Below are 22,929 nucleotides of genomic sequence, written 5' to 3' on the forward strand. Positions count from 1 at the left end.
TGTCAGACAGAGAAAAATATTTTGGGAAAATTTGGATTAAAGAGCAAAACTAATAATAATGACAAATACCTGTTGGATTTCTGCTCAGGACATGGACTGGTTATTACTAACACAATGTTCGAACATAAAAATGTATACAAATTTACTTGGAGAGAAGAGACAAGGGATAAGAAAAGTCTCATTGACTATGTTATTGCTGATAGTGATGTTTTCCCACTGGTGCAGGACACTAGAGTGTATAGAGGATTTGAAATAGGAAGTCATCACCATTTGGTCTTGAGCAGGATAAAATTGAATTTCATATCGAAAAGAATTACATGTAAGAAAGTTTTAAAGTGAATAAAATTTGAGCAGCTCTCAGATGTAAACTATAGACGAAATTACACAAACAATATTCAAGAAAAAATGAAAGAGTTTGAGAACAGGAACCAAACCTTGGATATTCAGTGGCAAATCCTGAAGAAAACATTGATTGATTCAGCCAGAGAGGTGAGGTTGTCTGCAAGGATAGAAAAATCAGAACCCCATAGTGGACACAAGGTAGTTAAAGAGGCAATGAAGGAAAAGAAGAAAGCAAAAGTTCCTGGCAAATAAGTCAGCTTGTGCTCTTAGAGAATACAGAGACAAATGTAAGAAAGCTAAACACTATGCAAAACTAGCTAAACGAAAGTCATGAGAAGACTTGGGTAAGAACATAGAAAATAAATATCAAGAAGGTGGCAAAATATTCTGGAGGCTTTTGGAAAAGCTCAGAAATGGAGGAAAGAGTGCTGAAAAAGGAATTAGAGATGAAAAGGGTGACATGAAAACTGGTGAAAAAATTATCCTTGATGTATGGAGTAATTACTTTGAAAAATTGCTAAATAAAACAAGCAGTAATGACAGCACAGTAGTAAAAAAACACCCACCAAACATGCAATCAGGAATGAATACATATCCATACTTGAAGTAGAAAAAGCCATCAAAAGCCTGAAATGTGGAAAGGCAGCAGGAGTAGATGATATTCAACTAGAAATGCTCAAGTATGGAGATATAAAAGTCTCTCAGTGGCTGCACTGCATAGTTCAGAAGACCTGACCAGAAGGACAAATTCCAGATGATTGGAGTAGAGCTCTCATAGTACCCATATATAAAAAGGGAAATAAAACTGAATGTGAGAATTACAGAGATATTTCATTTAAAAAATTTTATGGAATTTACAACCGTGTTAAAAAAAACTTTTTTTTTATTATCCCGACGTTTCGATCTTCACATCTGGAGCGTACATAAATATACAAAACAAGCTGAGTTACATCATTAACTGTAAGCTAGAGAAACAATGATTTGATCACATGTTATTCTATTGGTGTGACCTCTGATGGAAAAAAAAAATTAAAAAAAAGATTGAAAAAAATAAATAAATAAAATAAAAAATAAATTTTTACGTCAAGCTAAATTCTGTTTTTACAATGACAGGAATAAACATTCTTTTAGATGTTTTCTTTCAGAAACAATTGGTGTCTTATTTTTAGTATTAGAATTCTTATTTTTGATTTACAATACTGGATTTTTTACAGTCCTGTTTATAGTTGTTCTTGGTGAGGAAGGTCGAATATATACCTTCCATATGTTTCGGATTTTTAAACCATCATTGTTGTTCAGATTGGGGTGGTTGCTGATTATCTCACAGACTTCCTTGAATTTCCGTTCATACCATGTTCTAGTGTGATGTAGACAGCTGGTGGTTTTCCAGTCAATTCTGTGTAAGGTATTCAGGGCATGATCAGAAAGACCAGCTTCACCATAATTATTATATTTAATGTGTCGTTTATGTTCTTTTTGTCTAATAGGAATAGTGCATCCTGTTTCTCCTATATATGGTATGTTGCAAGTACAATAAATCCGGTATACTCCAGAGTGAGCTAGTGGAGGGAGTGGGTCTTTGGATGATTGAGTAAGCTTTTTAATTTTGCAGGAGGTTTAAAGGTGGCTTTGAGGTTGTACTTTTGTAGTACTCTGTTTATTTTGTCTGATATTCCTTTAATGTAGGGAATGGTTATACTTTTACTGTAGTCTGGTTTGTCTTTGTTGTTAATTGTGGTTTTGTAGAGAATTTTGTTTATAGTGTTTTGGCTGTATCCAATTTTTTGTAAGTTTTTACTGATAATTTTAAACTCGTCTTTCAGTGACTGTACACTGGAACAAATCGTCTGAGCTCTGTTTTTTAGCGTGTTGATGACACCTAGTTTTTGTGTTGGGTGGTGGTAGGAGTTTATGTGTATATATTGTCTTGTATGTGTCGGTTTTCGGTAAACAGTGAAGGAAAGATTGCTCGAGAGAAGACGTGTGACAAGTGTATCTAGAAACGGAAGTGTGTTGTGTTTTTCAATTTCAATTGTGAGCTGTATGCGTTTGTGTTGTTTGTTTAGGTGGCTAAGGAATGTGTCTAATGTGTGGCAGCCATGGGACCAGATCGTGAAAACATCGTCAACGTATCTAAGCCAGACTTTGGTTTTAGAGGGGAGGAATCTAGGGCAAGTTGCTCAAAATGTTCCATGTAAAAGTTAGCAATAGGGGGGGGATAATGGCAAGACCATGTATACCAGATTTATTGTACTTGCATCATACCATATATAGGAGAAACAGGATGCACTATTCCTATTAGACAAAAAGAACATAAACGACACATTAAATATAATAATTATGGTGAAGCTGGCCTTTCTGATCATGCCTTTGAATACCTTGCACAGAATTGACTGGAAAACCACCAGCTGTCTACATCACACTAGAACATGGTATGAATGGAAATTCAAGGAAGCCTGTGAGATTATCAGCAACCACCCCAATCTGAACAACAATGATGGTTTAAAAATCCAAAACATATGGAAGGTATATATTCGACCTTCCTCACCAAGAACAACTATAAACAGGACTGTAAAAAATCCAGTATTGTAATTCAAAAATAAGAATTGTAATACTAAAAATAGGACACCAATTGTTTCTGAAAGAAAACCATCTAAAAGAATGTTTATTCCTGTCATTGTAAAAATAGAATTTAGCTTGATGTAAAAATTTATTTTTTATTTTATTTTATTTTTATTTTTTTATTTTTTATTTTTAAAATTTTTTTTATTTTTATTTTATTTTTTTCCAGTAGAATAACGTGATCAAATCATTGTTGCTCTAGCTTACAGTTAATGATGTAACTCATCTTGTCCTGTATATTTATGTGCGCTCCAGATGATGATCTTGATGTGAAGATCGAAACGTTGGGATACTAAAAAAAAATTTTTTTTTACACGGTTGTAAATTCCATAAAATTTTTAAAATGAATGCTGATCACCGTGTAACCCTAAAAGAACGGATACAGAGATATTTCTCTGAGTGTTCGCCAAATATAGGCTGTAAGGATCGTATTTTCACTTTACGACAAACAGTTGAGAAATCATGGGAATATAACAAAGATCTGTATTTACGTTTTGTAGATCTGGAAAAGGCATATGACAAGGTGCCAAGAGAGAAGCTATTCAATATGCTACAATTATATGGTATCAATGTAAAAATCCCAAACTTGTATTGCTTGATATAATGGGGCATTATATCAAGCAGTACTTAGTCTTTATTTGAGTTGTAAGTCAGCAGTTAGAATTGAAGGAAGTATAGGAAGGTGATTTAATGTTAAATCTGGTGTCAGACAAGGATGTAATAAAGAACAGAGATTATCCTCTCTGTTATTTATTACCTATGGATCACATTATGAAGGAAAGTGGTATTAAGCCTGATATCAAAATTGGAGATATTAATTTCAGCTCTACTCTATGCAGATGATGTTATACTTCTAAATAAATCTGCTGCAAGTCTGCAAGATTCCCTGACTAAATTGAATAACTCCTGTAATAGATTTGGTATGAAGGTCAGTAATAACAAGACAATGAAAATGGGCAGAAGCATTGAAAATATCAACTGCATTTTGAGTGGAGAACCTATAGAAGAAGTAAAACATCTTAGCTACTTAGGCATGATTTTTAGTGAAGATGGTAAATTAAATATGGAAATAGACAACAGAATCAACGAAGCTGGAATGGTAGGAAGTCAACCGAATAAATTTATATGGAATAAGAAAGAAATTAGTCAAAACACTAAATTAGCTGTATACAAGACAGTGTTAAAACCAATTTTACACTATGGATTTGAGAGCTGGGTTAGAAATAAAACACTTGACCAAAGGCTAGAGACCACAGATATGACAGTCCCGAGAAAGATTAGAGGGGTGAACAGATGGCATCAGTGGCAGTGTCATATTAAAAAAACGAGGATATTAGAAAAGAGCTTAATATTGTTAGCATCCAGGAATGTGTTAGCAGAGCTAATCTCAGGTAATATGGTCACTTAAACAGAATGGGAGAGGAAAGATTAGCAAAACAAGTGTTCTTTGCCAGGTTGGCAGGAAAAAGACCCAGAGGAAAATCAAGATATAGGTGGATTGATACAATAAAAAGTGCCTTAGAAGATAGAAATACAAGATTTGATAATATTGAAGTCTTGACAGGTAACAGATTGATTAGGATAAAAATTGTAGATAGTAATGGTGTAAGTTTTTCATGCAGTACTATCATATCCTATACACCCCTTGAGGGTACATATTGGGAATTTGATGATGAATTTCTTTATTAGGTTTAATACCAATTTCCTGCATAAGGTGATCCATATAGATAATAACAGTGGAAATAATGTATACCCTTGTCTCACATCTGATTTAAAGCTTATTCTTTTCCAAGATTCCCTTCCACAATTTTTTTAGCCATCTCTCAAGTATGCTTACACAAATCTTACTAGGAACACTCAGTAGAGAAATTCCTCTGTAATTCTCACATTGAATTTTATTTTCCTTTATTATAGAGTACTATGAGAGCTTACTCCAGTCATCTCAAGTTTGATCCTCTGATCAGACTTACAGAATTATGCAGTGTAGTTAGTGTAAAACTTTTATACTTCCAAATTTGAGCATTTCTGGTTAAATATCATCTATTCCAGCTGCCTTTGCTCACTTTAGGTTTTGAATGGCTTTTGATATTGTATTCCTGTTAAATTCTTGTTGAGTGTTGTTGCAGCTTGTTTCATTTAGCAATCTCTCAAAGTAATTACTCCAGACATCCAGGATATCTTTATCTTCAGTTTTCATGTCATCTTTTTGATCTAATTCCTTTCACAGTCCCTTTTCCATTTCTAAGCTTTTTCATTAGCCTCCAGAATATTTTGCTCCTTCCTGATATTTATTTTCTATGTTTTTACCATAGTCTTCCCATGACTTTTGTTTGGCTAGTTTTACACAGTGCCATCATAAGATTATCTTTGTATTTAGTGTTGAATACTATAGTTTCTCCCTTCCCTTCACCCCAGATCATTATCGCTTGAATATTACATGTATTTCTTGCTTAGAAAGAGCTCACCTGTTTTATTCTTCTTTATTTTGATAATACTCTTTATGCTGATTTGATATTTATCCAGCTCTTCTACTAGTTCCATTGATTTTCCATTTATGCTTCCTATACAGCGCGGTCCGTAAGTTTTAAGATTTGATTTGTGCATACATATAGTTTTAGAGCAGTCTATTGGCAAATGCACTAAGTAATATCAACTGATGTCTGCACTCCATGATAGTGAGGTTAGTCTGTATTCAGTAGTGTGAGTTATGATATGTAGTATAAAGTGCTTTTTATTTGTACATCATGGATATGAAAAGTGAACGGAGAATTGTGATTAAATTTTGTTTTAACCACCTTAACGGCCAATAAAGATTAAATATGCACCCTCAAAAGCTTCATATCCATCATAAATTTCAATGTAATATCAATGGTATTACAATTTTAATATGCACTTCGCATCCGTGGAAATGTGGACGTATATATACGTTCTGGCCAGTAGCGTGGTTAAAGCAGGTCTTTCTGCTATAGCAACCCAGACATGGTACAAAAGGTGTGTGGAAATGAATGTCTCTGAATCATATATCTTCAGGTAGTATTTAAGATTGGAGTCGGTAAAAGATGACGAGAGAAGTGGCCATCCCATGTCAACTTGAACTCAGGAAAACATTCATATTAATTAAATTAGGGAAACAAAACACGCGTGTTAAAAAGCTTTTTAACACGTGTGTTTTGTTTCCCTAATTTAATTAATATGAATGCTGATCACCGTGTAACCTTAAAAGAAAGAGTCAGGAAAACATTGTTGCTGTTGCTGAGTTGGGAAAGAATGTTCATCAAATTGAATGGATTATAGCAGAGGCTTTGAAAACAATCCTGAGTTCCTTTTTTCATATTCTGAATGAAGATTTGGTGAAGGGGAAGTTGCATACGTTTTGTCTCACATGCCTTGACAAGTGAGCAAAGAGAAGATTGAGTCACTTCTTCTCAGAACATTATTGTGATGGTGGATGTAGTTGAACATTTCTTTGACAAAATCATTACAGGAATTGAGAGATGGTGTTTTACCTACAATCCCAAAACAAATTGGCCGAGTTCTGAAATGGGTTGGCAAGACATCTCCCAGACCAAAGAAATTGAAATTCCAAAAGTTCGGCATCAAAATGATGTTGATAATATTTTTGACTTTCAAGGTATGATTTGAAAGAGTTCATACTGGAGGGAGATGGCAGTGAATGCAGAATTTTATGGATTATCTCCTGAAACGTATTCGTTGTGTTCATCTTGCTACATTCTGATCGCAAGATTTTTTCCTATTGCATAATAATGCTCCCACTCACAAAGCTGAAAATGTGGATCACTTTTTGACAAACAAAGGTAACCCCACCCTTTATTTGCTCCCTCTTACTCACCAGATTTTTCCTCTCCAGACTATTTTCTGTTTCCCAAGTTGAAAATGAAGCTGAAAGGACACCAATTTGTGGATGTTCCAGCCATCCAAAAAGCTTTAACTGATGAATTAAAGATAATCAACAAGAAGAATTTTCTGTGGTTCTCCAAAAACTGTATAACCACACTGAAGCCTGTATAAATGCCAGTGGATTGTATTTTGAATAACAAATGTTTTATTTTTATCTTATGTTTTTGATTTATAATTTTTGTCCTATAACTTATGGCCCATACTATATATTGATGGTGCCATTCTTGATTTCTGCTGATGTTCAGTTGGGATATGTTCTGGGATTTGTTCCAGCAGCTGGCTCTTTGCTATTCACCCTGGTTCTCTCGAGAAAACAGGGCCTTGTTTAACCAGTCAGTTTCCCATCTGGCATGAAGTTCTGTCATGTTGTACCATCATTTTGCATTATGGTTTAAGCCAATAAGATCAATAATTTGGTCAGCTAAATACCAAATTCCCAGCCCATCCTTGTTCGTTCACTATGTAGATACCTAACAGGGCGCACCATTGGAAGGTGAGAATTGGACATTAGATCAAAGTCCTGATTGGTTCTCTGCAGTCAGTCATTAAAGCTGGATAACTACTCCCAGTTATCCAGCTTTATAATTAGCTTTGTTTAGCTTTGAGGGTCAAAGCTAAATAAATTCAGCTTTGATCCTCAAAGCCAAATTTATTTAGAGGATATACTTCATGGGTGCTTCTAGTTTGTACTTTTATTGCACTTAGATATTTGAAAGATTTCAAGCTTGGCAGGTGTATCTATTTTGTAAAAGAATTATGTGTATTAAAACATACTTATTGGAAGTCTTTTCACTTGGTTATACTATAAATTAAAGATACCAAGCAGTCATATACTTGGTTTAATCATTTATCCAAGTGTAAGCAAACAAAGTTTGTGCCTGAAGTATTTTCAGGACTGGAGCAACTTGTATAAGGAAGCTAAGACTTCACATCACTTGCCTTGGTGTCCCATTAATGCAAAGGACATCTCTTTGCAGACATGTATAATGCTATGCATTATGGGAAGGTCACTACCCAGACTGGTTTCGACCTCAATAAAGGTCGATATCCTGCAGGAGATTTAAATAAATTTGCAGTTGTGGATTGTTGATAACGGTTATCACTTTGAGATGAAAAGATTACATACTGCATATTATACTGATGGTACTAGATTGCAGGAAATTGAGGCTGAAAATTTTGGGTGTCATGGTGGCCAAAGTTGACGTTTAGAGGGCATATATTTTAAAAGTCGGCAGAAAAGCTCAGAGGATTTCATAGATGTTGAAGAAAATAGTGACAAGTAGTGATGGGGAGGTTATTATCCCTCTTATAAGATTATGATGACTATGATATGGCTGCATCTTGACTATTGTGCACAGATTTGGTTGCCTGGGTTTCTTGGGGTTGAGGAGGTGGTAGAGAGGATTCAAAAATGAGTGACCAAGCTGGGGACAGGTCTGTGGAATGCTTTCTGTGAGGATAGATTGATTGTGTATAGATTGCAAAGTTTAATTGACAGAAAAGAGGAGACATTATAGTAACATAATTACTAAAGGAGTTCTATAAGATTGATGTAAAAGAAATTTTTTCAGTATATGATGAGTAGAGAGAGAGAGAGAGAACAAGTGGGCCACTACTGGAAATTGTGTAAGAGCATGGCAAAGGCATGCAGACTAGATTTTTTTGCTTAGAGAGTGGTGAATGACTGGAATGGATTGTCACAGGTAGTTGTGAATGCTCTGACTGTGAATGAGTTTAAGAAGGGTACGATAGGTATTGTGTAAATAATTGTTAGTGTGGGTCTTCTGTGGTAAGGTTTCAGATTCAAAAAATACTAATATTATTATAATCCTTAGTGTTCCAGGAAAAATTTGTATAAGCATACTTGAGAAGACCAAGAAATATTGCTGAAAAGAAAATTAGTGAAAAAACAAGCTGAATGCTTTGCATGGATCAGATTTTTATCCTGTTACAAACCTTCGAGAAATCATGCAAATTATTATTATTATGTGAAACCCTCCAGGGATTCCAAAGACTCATCGAGGGAGGGCACCTATTCTACAACTCTCCATCTCCACCACTCAATCCACCAGCTACAACGAACCACAACTACCTTCATCTACACCAACACCGACCACCACCGCTTATATTTTCAGACAATCGCAAGCATCCATGCCCATGTCATGATTCGAACTTGCAACCTTATGGCTGCAGAGTGGATACACTAACCACTCAGCCAACCAGGCCAAAAAATATAATAATGATTTCTATTTAAGCTCTGTTGATCTTGATAATGGAATAAACAAAACTGATATGGCATTGGGAACCAGTTGAGTAAATGTATATGGAATTAGAGAGAAATTAGCTAAAATACTAAGCTACCAATATACAAGGCAGTGTTCAAACCAATTTTATATATAGATTTGAGATTTGGGTTAGGTATAAAAATAATTGATTTGACTAGGGACCACAGATGTGAGAATTGGGAGTATTGGGATATGCACAAATACCATTTTTCTGTGGAAGGGAGTGGGAAGGCTTTCTTTCCAATATTTCTTGATAGTTCTGATAAACAATACTAAGGAAATTTTAATTTACTAGATCCTGTTTACTAAAATAAGAGCCAAAAGGCTTCAGTTTGGTGATGCAAATTTAAATAAATCAAGTGGATATTAAATCCAGCATTATTTCAAACATAAATGCAGAAACTATAAAAGTTTCGTAAATAAAGTTGACCAGAGAGCTTACTGGAATACACTTGCCAGCATTCACGAGTTGTCCTAGCAAGGACCACTTAGAAGACACGAGCACTTGCCCAAGCGTCCATATATTCACCTGCTATGTCCATTTTGATAAGGTTTCACTGGCCTGACAGCTGTTTAGAACTGGTTGATTCTCCTCAGAGACCAGGGAAAAACCTTAAGAGAGCAAAAACTCTTGTTTAGTACTAAGGAGCTTGAAATGTTGGAGAGGTGTATTTTTCATAAGTGAATTCTCGGTTGGTGCGTAAAGTATTTACTAAAATAAAGAGCCAAAAGGCTTCTGTTCGGTGATGCATATTTATATAAATCAAGTGTAATATATAAAAAAAACTAGATTCTGTTACCCTGCACTCATTGGAAGCTGGTAGGATCACAGAAATGTGGGCTAATATCACTCTGTAGTGTATGAGAAGTGTAGTTGCCTTTTTATTCTTTTAATGTTTAATTAATCAAACTTTATATGCAGTGAAATAATTTATCAAATTTCAGTTTGTTCAATCATATGTTGTTTCAGACTGTGTAAACATATTCATGAAGTTTTACCCACTGTTTTTGGAATATAATCAGTCAATTGCAGTGTAACACATGTGCAGTTGACTGATTATATTCCAAAAACAGTGGGTAAAACTTCATGATTTCAGATAAGCTTTTTAGGTATTTTTTTTAAACTTATATTTCTACAGTAGGTTCTTTCTTCACTTTGCATATTGTATCCTCTTTCCATTTCTGTCCTGCAATTTGATGCACGTTTTACACTTTACTTTCTTCAGTAAATGTATCCCAACACGATGTCAAGATGGAACCTTTAAATTGCATTTCAAACTTCCATTTGTTGGCTAACAACAGGTTCCCCACCCCCATTCTTTATATATATGTATATATATACTAGGGGGGCTATGCCTCCCTGGTGTCTACAGTGCCCAACCCCTGTGTTCCGGACTGGTAGGCCAGTTCTCCTTGAATTTTGAAGTCTTGACACTCAGGGTAGTCCCTTAATGTCGAGTCTTCAAAAGGGGAGCTCTGCCCCCCCCCGGCACCTACGGTGCTTAACCCCCAAGTTTTGGACTGGTAGGGTGGTTCTCCTTGCTTGAATTCTGATGACTTGAATTTTGAAGACTCGAAAGGGAGGTTCTTCCCCCTGGTGCCTATGCCGCCTAACTCCCTGAGTTCTGGACTGGTAGGCTGGTTCTCCTTGAATTTTGAAGGCTCGATACTCCTGGTAGCCCCTGAGTTTCAAAACGTGACATAAAATGGCTTATCATTTTATATATATAGGGTAGATATATATATATATATATATCTTCCTTCTCATTTAAACCAAAAGTTTGGAAAAGATATGTTGATGATATATTCATTATTTGGAATCACGGGCACACAGCTCTCACAGATTTTCTTCGTCATCTAAACATCCAACATCCTAATATAAAATTTACTGCTGATATAGAAAATAATAACTCTTTACCTTTTTTGGATGTTATGCTTACACGATACTCTGAAAGATTAAAAATCTCTATGTACAGAAAACCTACGCATACCAATAGATATCTGCATAATCTTTCTCATCATTTTCCACCACAAAAACTTGGAATTATATCTACCTTAGGACACAGAGCACGTTCTCTCTTAAATGAACAAGATGAACTACAAAAAGAAATGAATCACCTCACTCTTATTTTTAAACAAAATGGATACTCTGAAAAAACAATTAAGAAACTTCTTCTGAACCCTCCTAAGCAGTGCACAACAGAGACTATTAATTTTAAAGGTAGCATCTCTATTCCATACATTAGCACAGTCTCTAAGAAAATAGCTAAAGTCCTTAAAAAATATAATATCAGGACCTTCTTCACCACACTTCCAAAAATCCGCTCTCTAATCAGCCATCCAAAACCTACTCATCACAACCTTAAGTACCCTGGAGTATATAAATTGTGGTGTGATTGCAATATCCCATACTTTGGTCAAACTAACAAATCTATTGAACAACGCATAGAAGAGCATAAGAGAGACATCTCATACAAAAGATCTCATGCAACTGCGTTATCCAGTCATGTTCTTTTTTCAAATAATCCTAATGATGACCAACAAAGCCACTCTGTATGCTGGAATAGATCAGAAAATATTTTTCGCTGTGAAGATGAGTTTGAAAGAAAAATCGTAGAATCACGGGAAATCCTACTGAACCCGGTCCACTTAAATAATAATTTAAGTTATAACATCCCAGATAGCCATGCTGCAGTTATTCAATATTGGCGTTCACGTGAACTTGCACGCACAATTGCAACAAACAATGGCACGCCAGTTGGAACAACTTGAAAAATACAACGTTTTTATGTATCGATTATGTGAGGCAATTTGTACCTGTAATTTCCAGTTTGTTTATTTAAATAATTCAATGTTTATTAGTATTCCTTTCCTTTATAAATACCTGAAGAAGGCTGCTATATGCCGAAACTAGTAGTATATATATATATATATATATATATATATATATATATATCTATCTATCTACCCTATGAAGTTATATATATATATATATATATATAACCTCAGTACATGAAAGGTTAAGAAATCTAGGATTTTCAACCTTTTTGAGGTTTTAGTTATGTACACTACCCCTAATATGTTCTATAAGAGATACTCTTGCCATGAGGTTTCTTCATTTCACATGAAAGCACAAGGAAATAAGTAAATAATATTTATTTAAAGCCATATATTTCAGCATAAATATTGCTATTATCAGTGACAATGTTCGTTAATTAGAGGGGGTAGAACATGAACAGCGGATTGATTTGAAACAGTGAGTACTGCCTTTATACATAAAACAACACAAAACAATACATGTTGTTTTATGTATACATAAAATACTTTATACATAAAACAACACAAAACAATACGTGTTGTTTTATTTATAATTTGGATCGTCGCTTGGTGTCGCACGGATTAGATCGTCGGCTTGTCGAGAGCTCCTGGAAAGATCAGTATTATTTTGTGTTAACATTAGATATTTTACCAGAATTTTAAGTAGTATTGTTTGCTTTTTGATTCTTGGTGTGTCTGTGCAATTTTTGCGTGTTTTCTGTTATTTTAATTATTATTTTTAAGAAAAGATAGCGTACACATGGCACCGATAAAGAAAAAAATGGCGGCCAGGTCGCCATGCTTGCTTAAGAGTTTTGATGTAAAAGAATTTATGCAATGTGCTGTCTGTGAGATGTATGCCTTGCGAAGAGCGGTAGGAGTCTGGTTAGAAAGTGATAGTGGAGTTAATATGTGTAGAAAGTGTAAAGAGAATGAAGACTTCAAGCGTGTTTCGTGTATCGAGACTGATATCGTTAACGGTAGTCAGAATGTAGAAAATGGCGGTGTACTAGAGAATTGCGTGGTAGTGCCAGATATGTGTGAGAGCGTCGCTGAAAGTGTAAATGAAGGTAGAAACACCGAAGGAATGGATGATTTGATCGATAATGAAAATGGTGAGATAAATGCGAGTAGCGAAATTGCCCGTTTACATGGCGCGATACACAGAGCCAAACGACAACTGGAGCGTATGCAAAAATGTGTGTTGAACGTACCGACAAATAACCGGCGGAAGTCTGTGATGGCAAAAAATAGAATGTACGTAAACGTCAATAAAATGAAGGAGCGAGTGCTGTATGGGGATTCGCTATTAAGAGGCGTAATAATTGAGAGTTTAACGAAGTCGTACCAGCCGGGTGCGAACATAAAGGACGTCAGCGAATCTATTCGACTGCAAAAACAGAGGGTGAAAGAGATGATAATAGTGGCAGGAACGAATGATTTGAAAGAGGACAAAATGGAAATGATAGAGGATGTGAGGGAGTTGTTTGAGGTAGCAAAAGAGAAGAGTGAGAGAGTTAGGATGGTGAGTATCTTACCGCGGTATGACAGCGAAGTGTTTAGAAGGAGGGCCATAATTGCCAATGACTTTATGCATGGGTTATGCATGGAGAGTGGTGTGGAATTTGTGGATGTGTGGAATGAGTTCGATGGGCGAAAGGACTTATATAAGATGGATGGGTTACATTTGAATGGAGTTGGTGTACGGAGACTTGAAAGAGTGTTGATGAATGATGTGGAAGTGGATGTACAGACTCAGGGAAACTAGATTTATTAAGAGGGGGGAGAGTAGATATGCAGACTTTAGGGGGGGGCAGTTAAGTGTATGAATGAGTATATTACGCCCGGGCGAGTACGACGGACAACAAATCAGAATGGGATAATTAGTATAAGGAATCAAAGTAGGGATGGGACAAATGGGCTTCTGCGATTCATGTACACTAATGCCAGGAGTATTAGGAACAAGAAGGAAGAGTTTTTGGCCATGGTTGGCACTTCCAGGCCACAGGTTGTCGGTATTAGTGAAACATGGCTGACAGAAGATGATAAAGCTAGTGGGATTGAATGCGATGGGTATAGCGTGTTCAGGAGTGACAGGGTGAATAAAAAGGGGGGAGGAGTGTTATTGATGATAGCTGATGAGCTTCAGCCAAGGAGTATAGAAGTTGAACTGCAGGATGGGGAAAAAAGCACATTTGAGGCTGTTTGGTGTGAGATACAATCTAGCAGAACAAAATATACAATTGGGTGCTGCTATAGACCGGGTGATGGAGTGGATGGTGGGAATAGTATGCATAAGCAAATAGAAGAAATGAATGGAAGGAGGGTAATTATTATGGGTGATTTCAATTATGGTAACATTGACTGGAAAGAGGAGAGGGCACATGGGAGGAAGGAATTGGATTTTATGCAGTTATTAAGGGACAACTATCTACGGCAACATGTATTGGAAAATACCAGGGGGCAGAGAGTGCTGGACCTAGTAATTGCAACTGAGAATGTAGCTGTAACGAACATGACCATGTTGCCACCAATTGGTGAGAGTGACCATAAGGTCATGACTTGGGAGGTGGCTAAAGGAATCGAATTTACAATTAAGACAGGGTATATGTGGAATTACCGGGCTGGTAAGTATGACAAGCTTAGGTGTGTGCTTGGCTCAATGCCATGGCATGTAAAACTGCAAGGGCTGGATGTTGATGGTGCATGGGAGGTGGTTAAGAACTGTTTGCAGGAGGCAATGGTTGACTGTATACCAAGAGTCCGAATAATAAATCAGGTAGGGGTTAAATGGATGAATAACACTATTAAGCTTGAGCTGCAAAAAAAGAAACAATTGTGGAGGGAATTTAAGGAGAAGGGTGACCATCAGGTGCATGAACAGTATAAAGCTCAGGCCAGGATGGTAACAAGGGTGGTAAGAAAAGCAAAAGCAGATTACGAAAGGAAATTGGCCATGCAGGCTAAAGAGAATCCCAAACAGTTTTTTCAATATGTTGCAAGTAAAAGGAAAAATGCTCATGGTAGAATGATCTTAAAAAATGCTGAGGGTAGGGAGGTAACTGAATCAGTCGATGTTGTGGAATTACTGAGCGAGCACTTTGCAAGAGTATATCATCCAGGTGGTGGCTTTGCGGAAATGGAGGAACCAACAGCTTATACTGGAATTGTGATGAATGAGGTAGAGGTAACTAGTCTATTACAGAACCTCAATGTCAATACATCTGTGGGATTGGATGGTATACCAGCTCGTGTCGTACGTGAAGCGGCCAAAGAATTGTCAGTGCCCTTGACCATTATGTTTAATTTGAGCCTCAGGACTGGGTCAGTCCCAAGGGGGTGGAAAGAGGGGAAAATAGTTCCACTGCACAAAGGTGGTTCCAAGGCTGCTGTTGAAAATTACCGGCCAATCAGCATAACAGGAATCATTATCAAGGTCTTAGAGAAAATAGTCAAGAGGAAAATACAAGATTGGATAGAAGAAAATGGGATACTGTATCGGGGACAGCATGGTTTTGTGAAGGGTAGGTCATGCCTCAGTAACTTGCTCACGTATTATAACACAGTGACGGCTGAACTGGATAAGGGTAATGGGTTTACAGTGATTCTGCTGGACCTTGCTAAGGCCTTTGACAGGATACCACATGGAATTCTAATCAGTAAATTGCAGCATATGGGAATGGACATAGGGTTGGTGAGATGGATAGGAGGGTGGTTGACGGAGAGATATCAGAGAGTGGTTTACTCAGGAGTAGAGTCCACTAGACGGCCTGTGACTAGTGGTGTACCACAAGGATCTGTTCTTGGACCACTGCTGTTTAATTTGTTCATAAATGATATAGGAAAGGATCTGAGAGGAACAGTTCATTTGTTTGCGGATGATGCGAAGTTGGGTAGGGCAATAGTGAATGCAGATGACGTCAAAATTTTGCAGGATGATTTGGATAGATTGGAGGTCTGGGCTAGGGAGAATGGATGTCAATTTAATGTGGCAAAATGTAAGGTTATGCATTTTGGGGTGAAAAGATGGGAGGCAGTTTACTGCATTGGTGGAACCGTGCTCCAGGAAATTGATGAGGCACGAGATTTAGGAGTGTTGGTGGATAAGGAATTGAAATTTAGGGGACACATTGCAAAAGTGGCCAAATCAGCTCATCAAATCACTTGGTTGCTGAAGAATACGTTGACAAGCAGAGACAAGCAGGTTATTGTTCCTCTGTATCGAGCCTTGATAAGACCTCATCTCGACTACTGTGCTCAGATTTGGTCACCTAGGTTTCTTCTTGATGGGGAGGAGGTGGAGAGGATCCAGAGGCGAGTGACCAAGATGATAGCAGGTCTGTGGAATGAACCGTATGAGAACAGGTTGAGGATTTGTGGGTTGCAAAAATTGGTTGATAGGCGGAGGAGGGGAGATATGATTGAGACATTCAAATTACTGAAGGGTTTCTATAAAATTAATTCAGAAGATATTTTTGAGAACAGGGCTGGTTGTGGGAGGACTAGGGGACATCCATGGAAACTGGGCAAAAGTGTGGTTAGTAAAGGTGTTAGAGCTGGGTTCTTTACTTTTAGAGTAGTGAATGAGTGGAATGCGCTCCCTGAGTCTGTGGTGGATGCTGTGACAGTGAATGAGTTTAAGGCGAGGTATGATAGATACTGTATGAATGTCGAATAGTTGTGATGAAAATGATTTGGGGCCTCCCTCGATGAGTCTAATGACTCCCTGGAGTTGCCCGTAATAATAATAATAATAATAATAACAGGAGGCAACACTGACTGTTTCAAATCAATCCATTGTTCACATTCTATCCTGCAATTAACTGACATTGCCACTGATGGCCTGTTTGGACTGAAATAAAATAAATATTATTTACTTATTTCTTAAGTTTTCGTGTGAATTGAAGAAACTTCTAATACGTGAATGGTATTCTAATGTTGGGCTGATTTGGGATTTCTGGATGAATAAAAAGTTGCATCTAGAGTATTAAAGAATGCCTATGTTTTTAGAGGCTGAGGAAGCTATTGATGTGATATATTTTATGCCAAGAGAAACTGGAGGTAAATTGGGTCAATTGAGAGAGAAATCTGATCCAGTCTGGTGATTTGTATATTACTGAGGACAAGGGTAGGTGAGATGAGATCCAATTTGGAGAAAAGTCGAGACTGCATTTTTATGGCATTGAAATGACAGGTTATCCTTACTCCATTTGAAAGATTTTATAGAGATCAGTGTTTAAGGCACTGATCTCTATAAAATAAAGAAAATCTGCAACCTTCAAAATCTGGTTGCAGATTTTGAAGCTTGGGATGTCTGGACCCTTAATGGTTTGTTGTGAATGAGTAGGACAAATGGAGTGTACTGTTCTCCACAGAACTGTAGATAGGATTAGTGGTGATTGAGAGTGGGTCATTTATGTATAGGAGAAAGAGAACAGGTGATAGAACAGAGTCTTGAGGCATTATTGCATTGGTGGGCAGCTCTGCTCAAAGCAAGGAACTATCCACCATGCTGTTGAGCGAACTACCAGAAAGAAAGCTTGCTACCTAGTTACATGGGCAGCAGGTAGACCAGATGATGGCAGTTTATTGAGCAGACCTTAATGCCAGATAATATTCTTGAAATGTCAAGAGTGACAATATATTACATTAATCCTTTTCATGGTACGTGTCCAGCGGTGGGTGATGTAGACTAAGAAGTAAGCCATGGATTTAGATTGGTGGAATCCCACTGATGGTTGTTGATTAATTGGTTGGCCCCTAGGTATTATAAAAGTTGACTGTTTTTGACTTGATTATTTTGGACACGATTGATGTGATGGCAGTGGGATGGCATTTTGACAGTAGGCTTATTTCTTTGGAATAGGTTATGTTTTTGTTTTCATTCATTGGGATAAATCCAGTTTGAATATAATAAGATAAGTGTTAGCTCTGATTCACAATGTTTGAGTACCAATCGAAGAAATTTCATCAGGACCAGAAGACATTTTAGTGTCTAAATCTGTTTAGTGTTCTAATATCTTTTTTGCAGAAAAACTGAAGGAGGCATGTGGGACTCATTTTATATGTATGGTAGCAGGTGATTTTCCTTGGTCATCTGTGTAGGAGTTGGAGGAGAAAATTTTTTTGAAACACTATATACAAAGGCATTTCTTTAGTGATGTTGATTAATCAAACTAAGATGTATGTAAAAAAAAACATGACTACGTAACAAGATTGGATCATATTTTTTCAGTTTTTGTTGTTTTCTTTTTAATGAAAATCTCTCTCTCTCTCTCTCTCTCTCTCTCTCTCTCTCTCTCTCTCTCTCTCTCTCTCACACACACACACACACACAAAATCATAAACCTATAGTACATTGGTGAGCCAAAGCAGGGTTTCTGGATTGGATAATCCAGAAACCCTGCTTTAGTGAAGAAACATGGTATTTTGATCAAGCCATTTCAGACTTCCAGTAATCAGGATATTCTCGCACCAAGCAGTAAAAATCACCTAAAGGCTATAACAGACATCTGTCTTACTAGGATTCACATACATATAACCTGTTTGTCAATAACTGGAGACAGTATTCATTCAGCCAGCCACACTGGCTTATATTTCAAACCATTTTGCTTTATCTTTGTAACTGAAGGAATCTGATGAGAAGATGAGTGTCATATAAACAAATTACTACCTTTTTTCTTTGATTTCTCTTTACAGATATTATCAGGTTAGGACTGGATTAAAAATTAATCCAAAACTACCAGCAAAAATCGAAGTTAGTCTACCACGTAACTCTTGTAAGTTTATTTTTTGCTTTTTTTATGCTGTATTATCTGTTTGCTGATATGAAAAAGAAAATGTTAAAACTTAGACTAAGTAGTTGGTCTTTCTATTTCCATTTAGCATGTTCACTGGTCTTTCCTGCATGCATTGTTAATGGTACAGCAGTTAGTAAAACCTTTCAAATACTCTACAAAAATGAAGAAGTACAACTGGATGATCTGGTGACATTCAAATTACATTTGTTGGTGGATGGACATAGGGTATGTATTAAGTATAGAATTAGTCAATATTTAGAAATTACTTATTTTCATTGAACATAAACCAAGTGTATACAGTTAGTCCTCGACTTAATGATGTTACTTATGACTACTTATGCTTTTCACAGCAATCCATTTAGCAAGTTCACCAAATAAAACTTCATTTTAGCAACCCATGGACCAGGATGTTATTGCTGCCTTCAAAACATTTATTTAAGGCATTCTTTCATTCATGCTGTTGCTGTTTCTGAAGTTGAGGAAATCCTCACAGACTTTTGGAAGGAATATAATATCTTGCATTGTACAAGAATGTATATGCAGTATGGAGTGAGGTGACAGTAGTGTGTATGAATGATGTTTGGAAGAAGCTGCTAAAAATATACACTTGTATATTGAGAGGATTCAACAAAGATAAGCCTTACAAGTGACTTGGGACAAGATAATTCTGCTAGCTAACGAGTTGTAAGAACAAAATGGAATGTGGAACAAAAAAAATAAATATCTTTGTACAGATTGAAGCACAGAAAATTGCAGAAGAGGGCAGAGCAGAAGAACATGAAGAAGAAAAGAGAAAAAAGGCAGAACAGTATGCAGAAGCCAATCCCCCCCCCCAGAAAAAAAAATTGATAGATGCACCTCTGTTAATAAGGCAGTTTACTTGTTTAAGGAAATGGAGAGATTTACCAAAGGAGTCAGAATAATGTATGCTGCAGTTGCTTGCTACAAAAAAATTTATGCAGAAAAGAAAAGGCAAACTGCAGGCTGAGTTGGTAATGTACATATTTTTAAAACAGCCTTCCCTCACCACCCAGATCTGAACCTGGACCTTTTACCAGTTATGCATCTGTTGAACCATCCCTGAAATGTTTTGCTGCAATTCTTAAATCTGAAGAAATTATGGTTGATTACCTTGCCTCCTCCAATCTATCGTCCAGAAATTGTTAGAGTTCAGTCAGTACCATACATAGTAATTTTATATTATGATGTGTACATTATATTATTTCACTGTAAACAAAAATTAGTTAAAAATATAACAAAAAAGACCTGCACATTTTAGCATTTGGGCATGTTAACTGTTAAATGTATCGTTATGGTTCAACTTATGACCTTTCTAACTTACAATAGGAATTGTTAGAACAGAACTCCATTGTTTTAATTGAACACTAACTATATTCCATAATCAGTTACTCTTATTCCACAGTATTGAGTGTGTTGGAGCTATACATGTATACAGCAACTTAAGTTAATGCTAGTTTAAACTTGCACTATGACAGTTTAAAAATGAAACAGCACATAGGAATGAATTAAATGATTAAGCAACACCAGTTTTTCATGTTTCATAGAGACTATGGGGGGGGGGGTGTAATGAACCCTTTGCTCTTAGAAATCTGCAGAAAAATAAAAATTATCAGAACCAAAGAGTGGTGCAATAGTCCTTAATACTAGTGAATACAACTAGAAAATTATTTTAATTACAGAGAATCACACATAGGCAATTAGATTATCACCCTACTAATTCAAAAGAAAGAAGAATTATTCAAGAAAAAGTGGCCTAGCATTCCAAATTATCTAATATGCTCAAACCTTTTAATCTCCTACCCCAATATGTACAGATTACCAAAAATTCATAAACCAGATAACCTCCTTTAACTCATAATTCATGCAACTGATTCTCTTAATATTATGGAATCAATTTTCCATACCACTAATCTCCACATTACCCATACATACTTTTTCATAAATTAAAAAAAATATCCCATCCATTTTGAGTCTTCAGTCCAAATTTTAATTCTGTACATTTCAGATATAGGAAAACGATCCAGAGGAAGACCAAGATATAGGTGGATTGATACGGTACAAAGTGCCTTAGACGATAGAAATATAAGATCTGATAATGATGTTGGAGTCTTGACAAGTAACAGACTGATTTGGAGGATAGGAAGTTAGTAATGCTGTAAATTTTTCATGTAGTACTATCATATCCTGAACACCCCTTGAGAGTACATGTCAGGAATTTGATGATGATGATGACATTTCAGATATCACAGGCAGTTTTGGCATCACTTTTCTCAATATCAAATCTCTCCTTTATTGACATCATATTAATAATGTTTCCCCCCCCCCTCTCTCTCTCACACACACACACCTGACATGACGTACCCCCTACCTTTTTTTATCTATCATCATCAGTCACCAAATTCCTGCCATGTACCTTCAGGGATGGGATGTACATGTCAGTAATCCATATGAAAAAGTTACATCATTGCTAACTTCCTATTAGCAATTCTTCTCCAAATTAATTTGCTGTCTCAAGACTCAAATATTATTAGATCTTATATTTCTATTTTCTGAGGCACTTTTTTACTGTATCAATCCACCTAGATTTTGGTCTCTTTGCAAAGAACACTTGTTTTGCTTACCTTTACTCCCCCATTCTATTTAACCACCCAAACAACTACATGGATAAAATATATCAAAAATATAAGCTTCATATCCATATTATTACAATAGTATCTAAATATTATATTAATTCCAATGGACTCTACATCTATTTAATTATTTACATGTATATACGTTAAGGCCAGTTCATTGGTTAAGCCAGTTCATAGCACCTGAGATTAGCTCTGGTATGAATGCTAATCATACCAGATCTTGCAGACTTGTGATAATTTATTTAGAATTATAACATCATCTGCATAAAGTAAAGAACTGATTGAACCACCGGATTTAACATCAAACCATCTTCCTGTATTTCCTTAAATTCTAACATGCTGATTTACAACTCAGATATAGACTAAGTATTGCTTAATATAATATCCCATATAATCGTGGTGTTTGGGACAGCTTTTTTTCTTTGCACTTTCTCTGTCTTTTCCAGATCTACAAAACTTAAATACAGATCCTTGTTATATTCCCATGATCCTGACAAAGCTCTATTTGTCTTGAATCCACTGTGTTCTTCTCTAAGCTTCCGTTCACAATTTTTCTTGTATGTGAAATGAATTGTATTTACTAGATATCCAATAATTGTAATATTTTCAGTGGTTCTTTATTGTAATTCAGAATTGTTAAGTGCACTGTGATATCTGTCATTCATCATAAAGATGTACAACTTTTGCTAATGATGTCAGTGTGTCGGCCATTACTGACTTCTTCCTTGCCACTTTGTTGAACAAGTGCACATCCTCACAGAGGAGGTTGATGGATGATTGATAGTTGACAGAGAGGACATTCAGTACCTTGGTAACGGAGAGAAAAGTGAGAGAGAGAGAGAGAAAATGGAACTTTGAGAATACAGACCAGAGAATTTTTTGTTAGGAAATTAAGGAGATTGTTTAGTTTATATTTGGTCATTCAAACATATAATATATAATTAAAATATAATTAAAATGAAATATAGATTGATCTTTAATTGACCATGATTTATAAACATCTAATACCAAAACGTTTCGCTGACGGGGCTGTCCGGCTTCTTCAGGGCTTATAACAGTAAGAGAAAAAACTCAAAGTGGCTAGTACAGAGAAAATGGAGTAACACTATTGTATAAATCAAACATTAAAACAGAATGCATAACATTATACGCATGGAGCATGTTGTGTTAGTCACTGTTAGTTTTGAGCGAAATTAAATTCTGGCAGACTAAGTGATCTTATTAAGATTTTCTATATGTCAGCTATTATCATTCCCTGGTTTCTGTTAAGATTTTCTCCAGAACGGAGGACTACAACGACTTCCTTGAAATTTCTACAACGGAAATCTTCTAGGTAAGGCATGGAGCTGCTATCCCAATCAATGGCATTGTTAGTAATCGCGAAATGATGGACTAGACCTGAGTTGTCTGTTCTGTTATTATTAACATCTCCTATATGTTCTTTTTTTTGGATTTTAAGGCTTCTCGACATCTGTCCTCTATAGTTTAGAC

The 22,929-nt window shown here is 36.2% G+C and overlaps 1 protein-coding gene across 1 annotated transcript in view; it reads left to right on the forward strand.

Annotated features, from left to right (window-relative positions):
* Positions 1 to 22,929, forward strand: part of LOC150095249 (protein FAM135A) — a 455,287-nt gene that overhangs the window by 38,974 nt on the left and 393,384 nt on the right. The window contains exons 3-4 of the mRNA XM_090409881.1: positions 18,684 to 18,763; positions 18,870 to 19,009. Of these exons, the coding sequence (XP_090266007.1) occupies positions 18,684 to 18,763; positions 18,870 to 19,009 (220 nt within the window). The remainder of the gene's footprint in view (positions 1 to 18,683; positions 18,764 to 18,869; positions 19,010 to 22,929) is intronic.

Source organism: Typopeltis vanoorti, chromosome 20, assembly GCF_054136105.1.
Source record: "Typopeltis vanoorti isolate ZY-2024b chromosome 20, IOZ_Tvanoo_1.0, whole genome shotgun sequence".
In the NCBI taxonomy this organism is placed as follows: domain Eukaryota; kingdom Metazoa; phylum Arthropoda; class Arachnida; order Uropygi; family Thelyphonidae; genus Typopeltis; species Typopeltis vanoorti.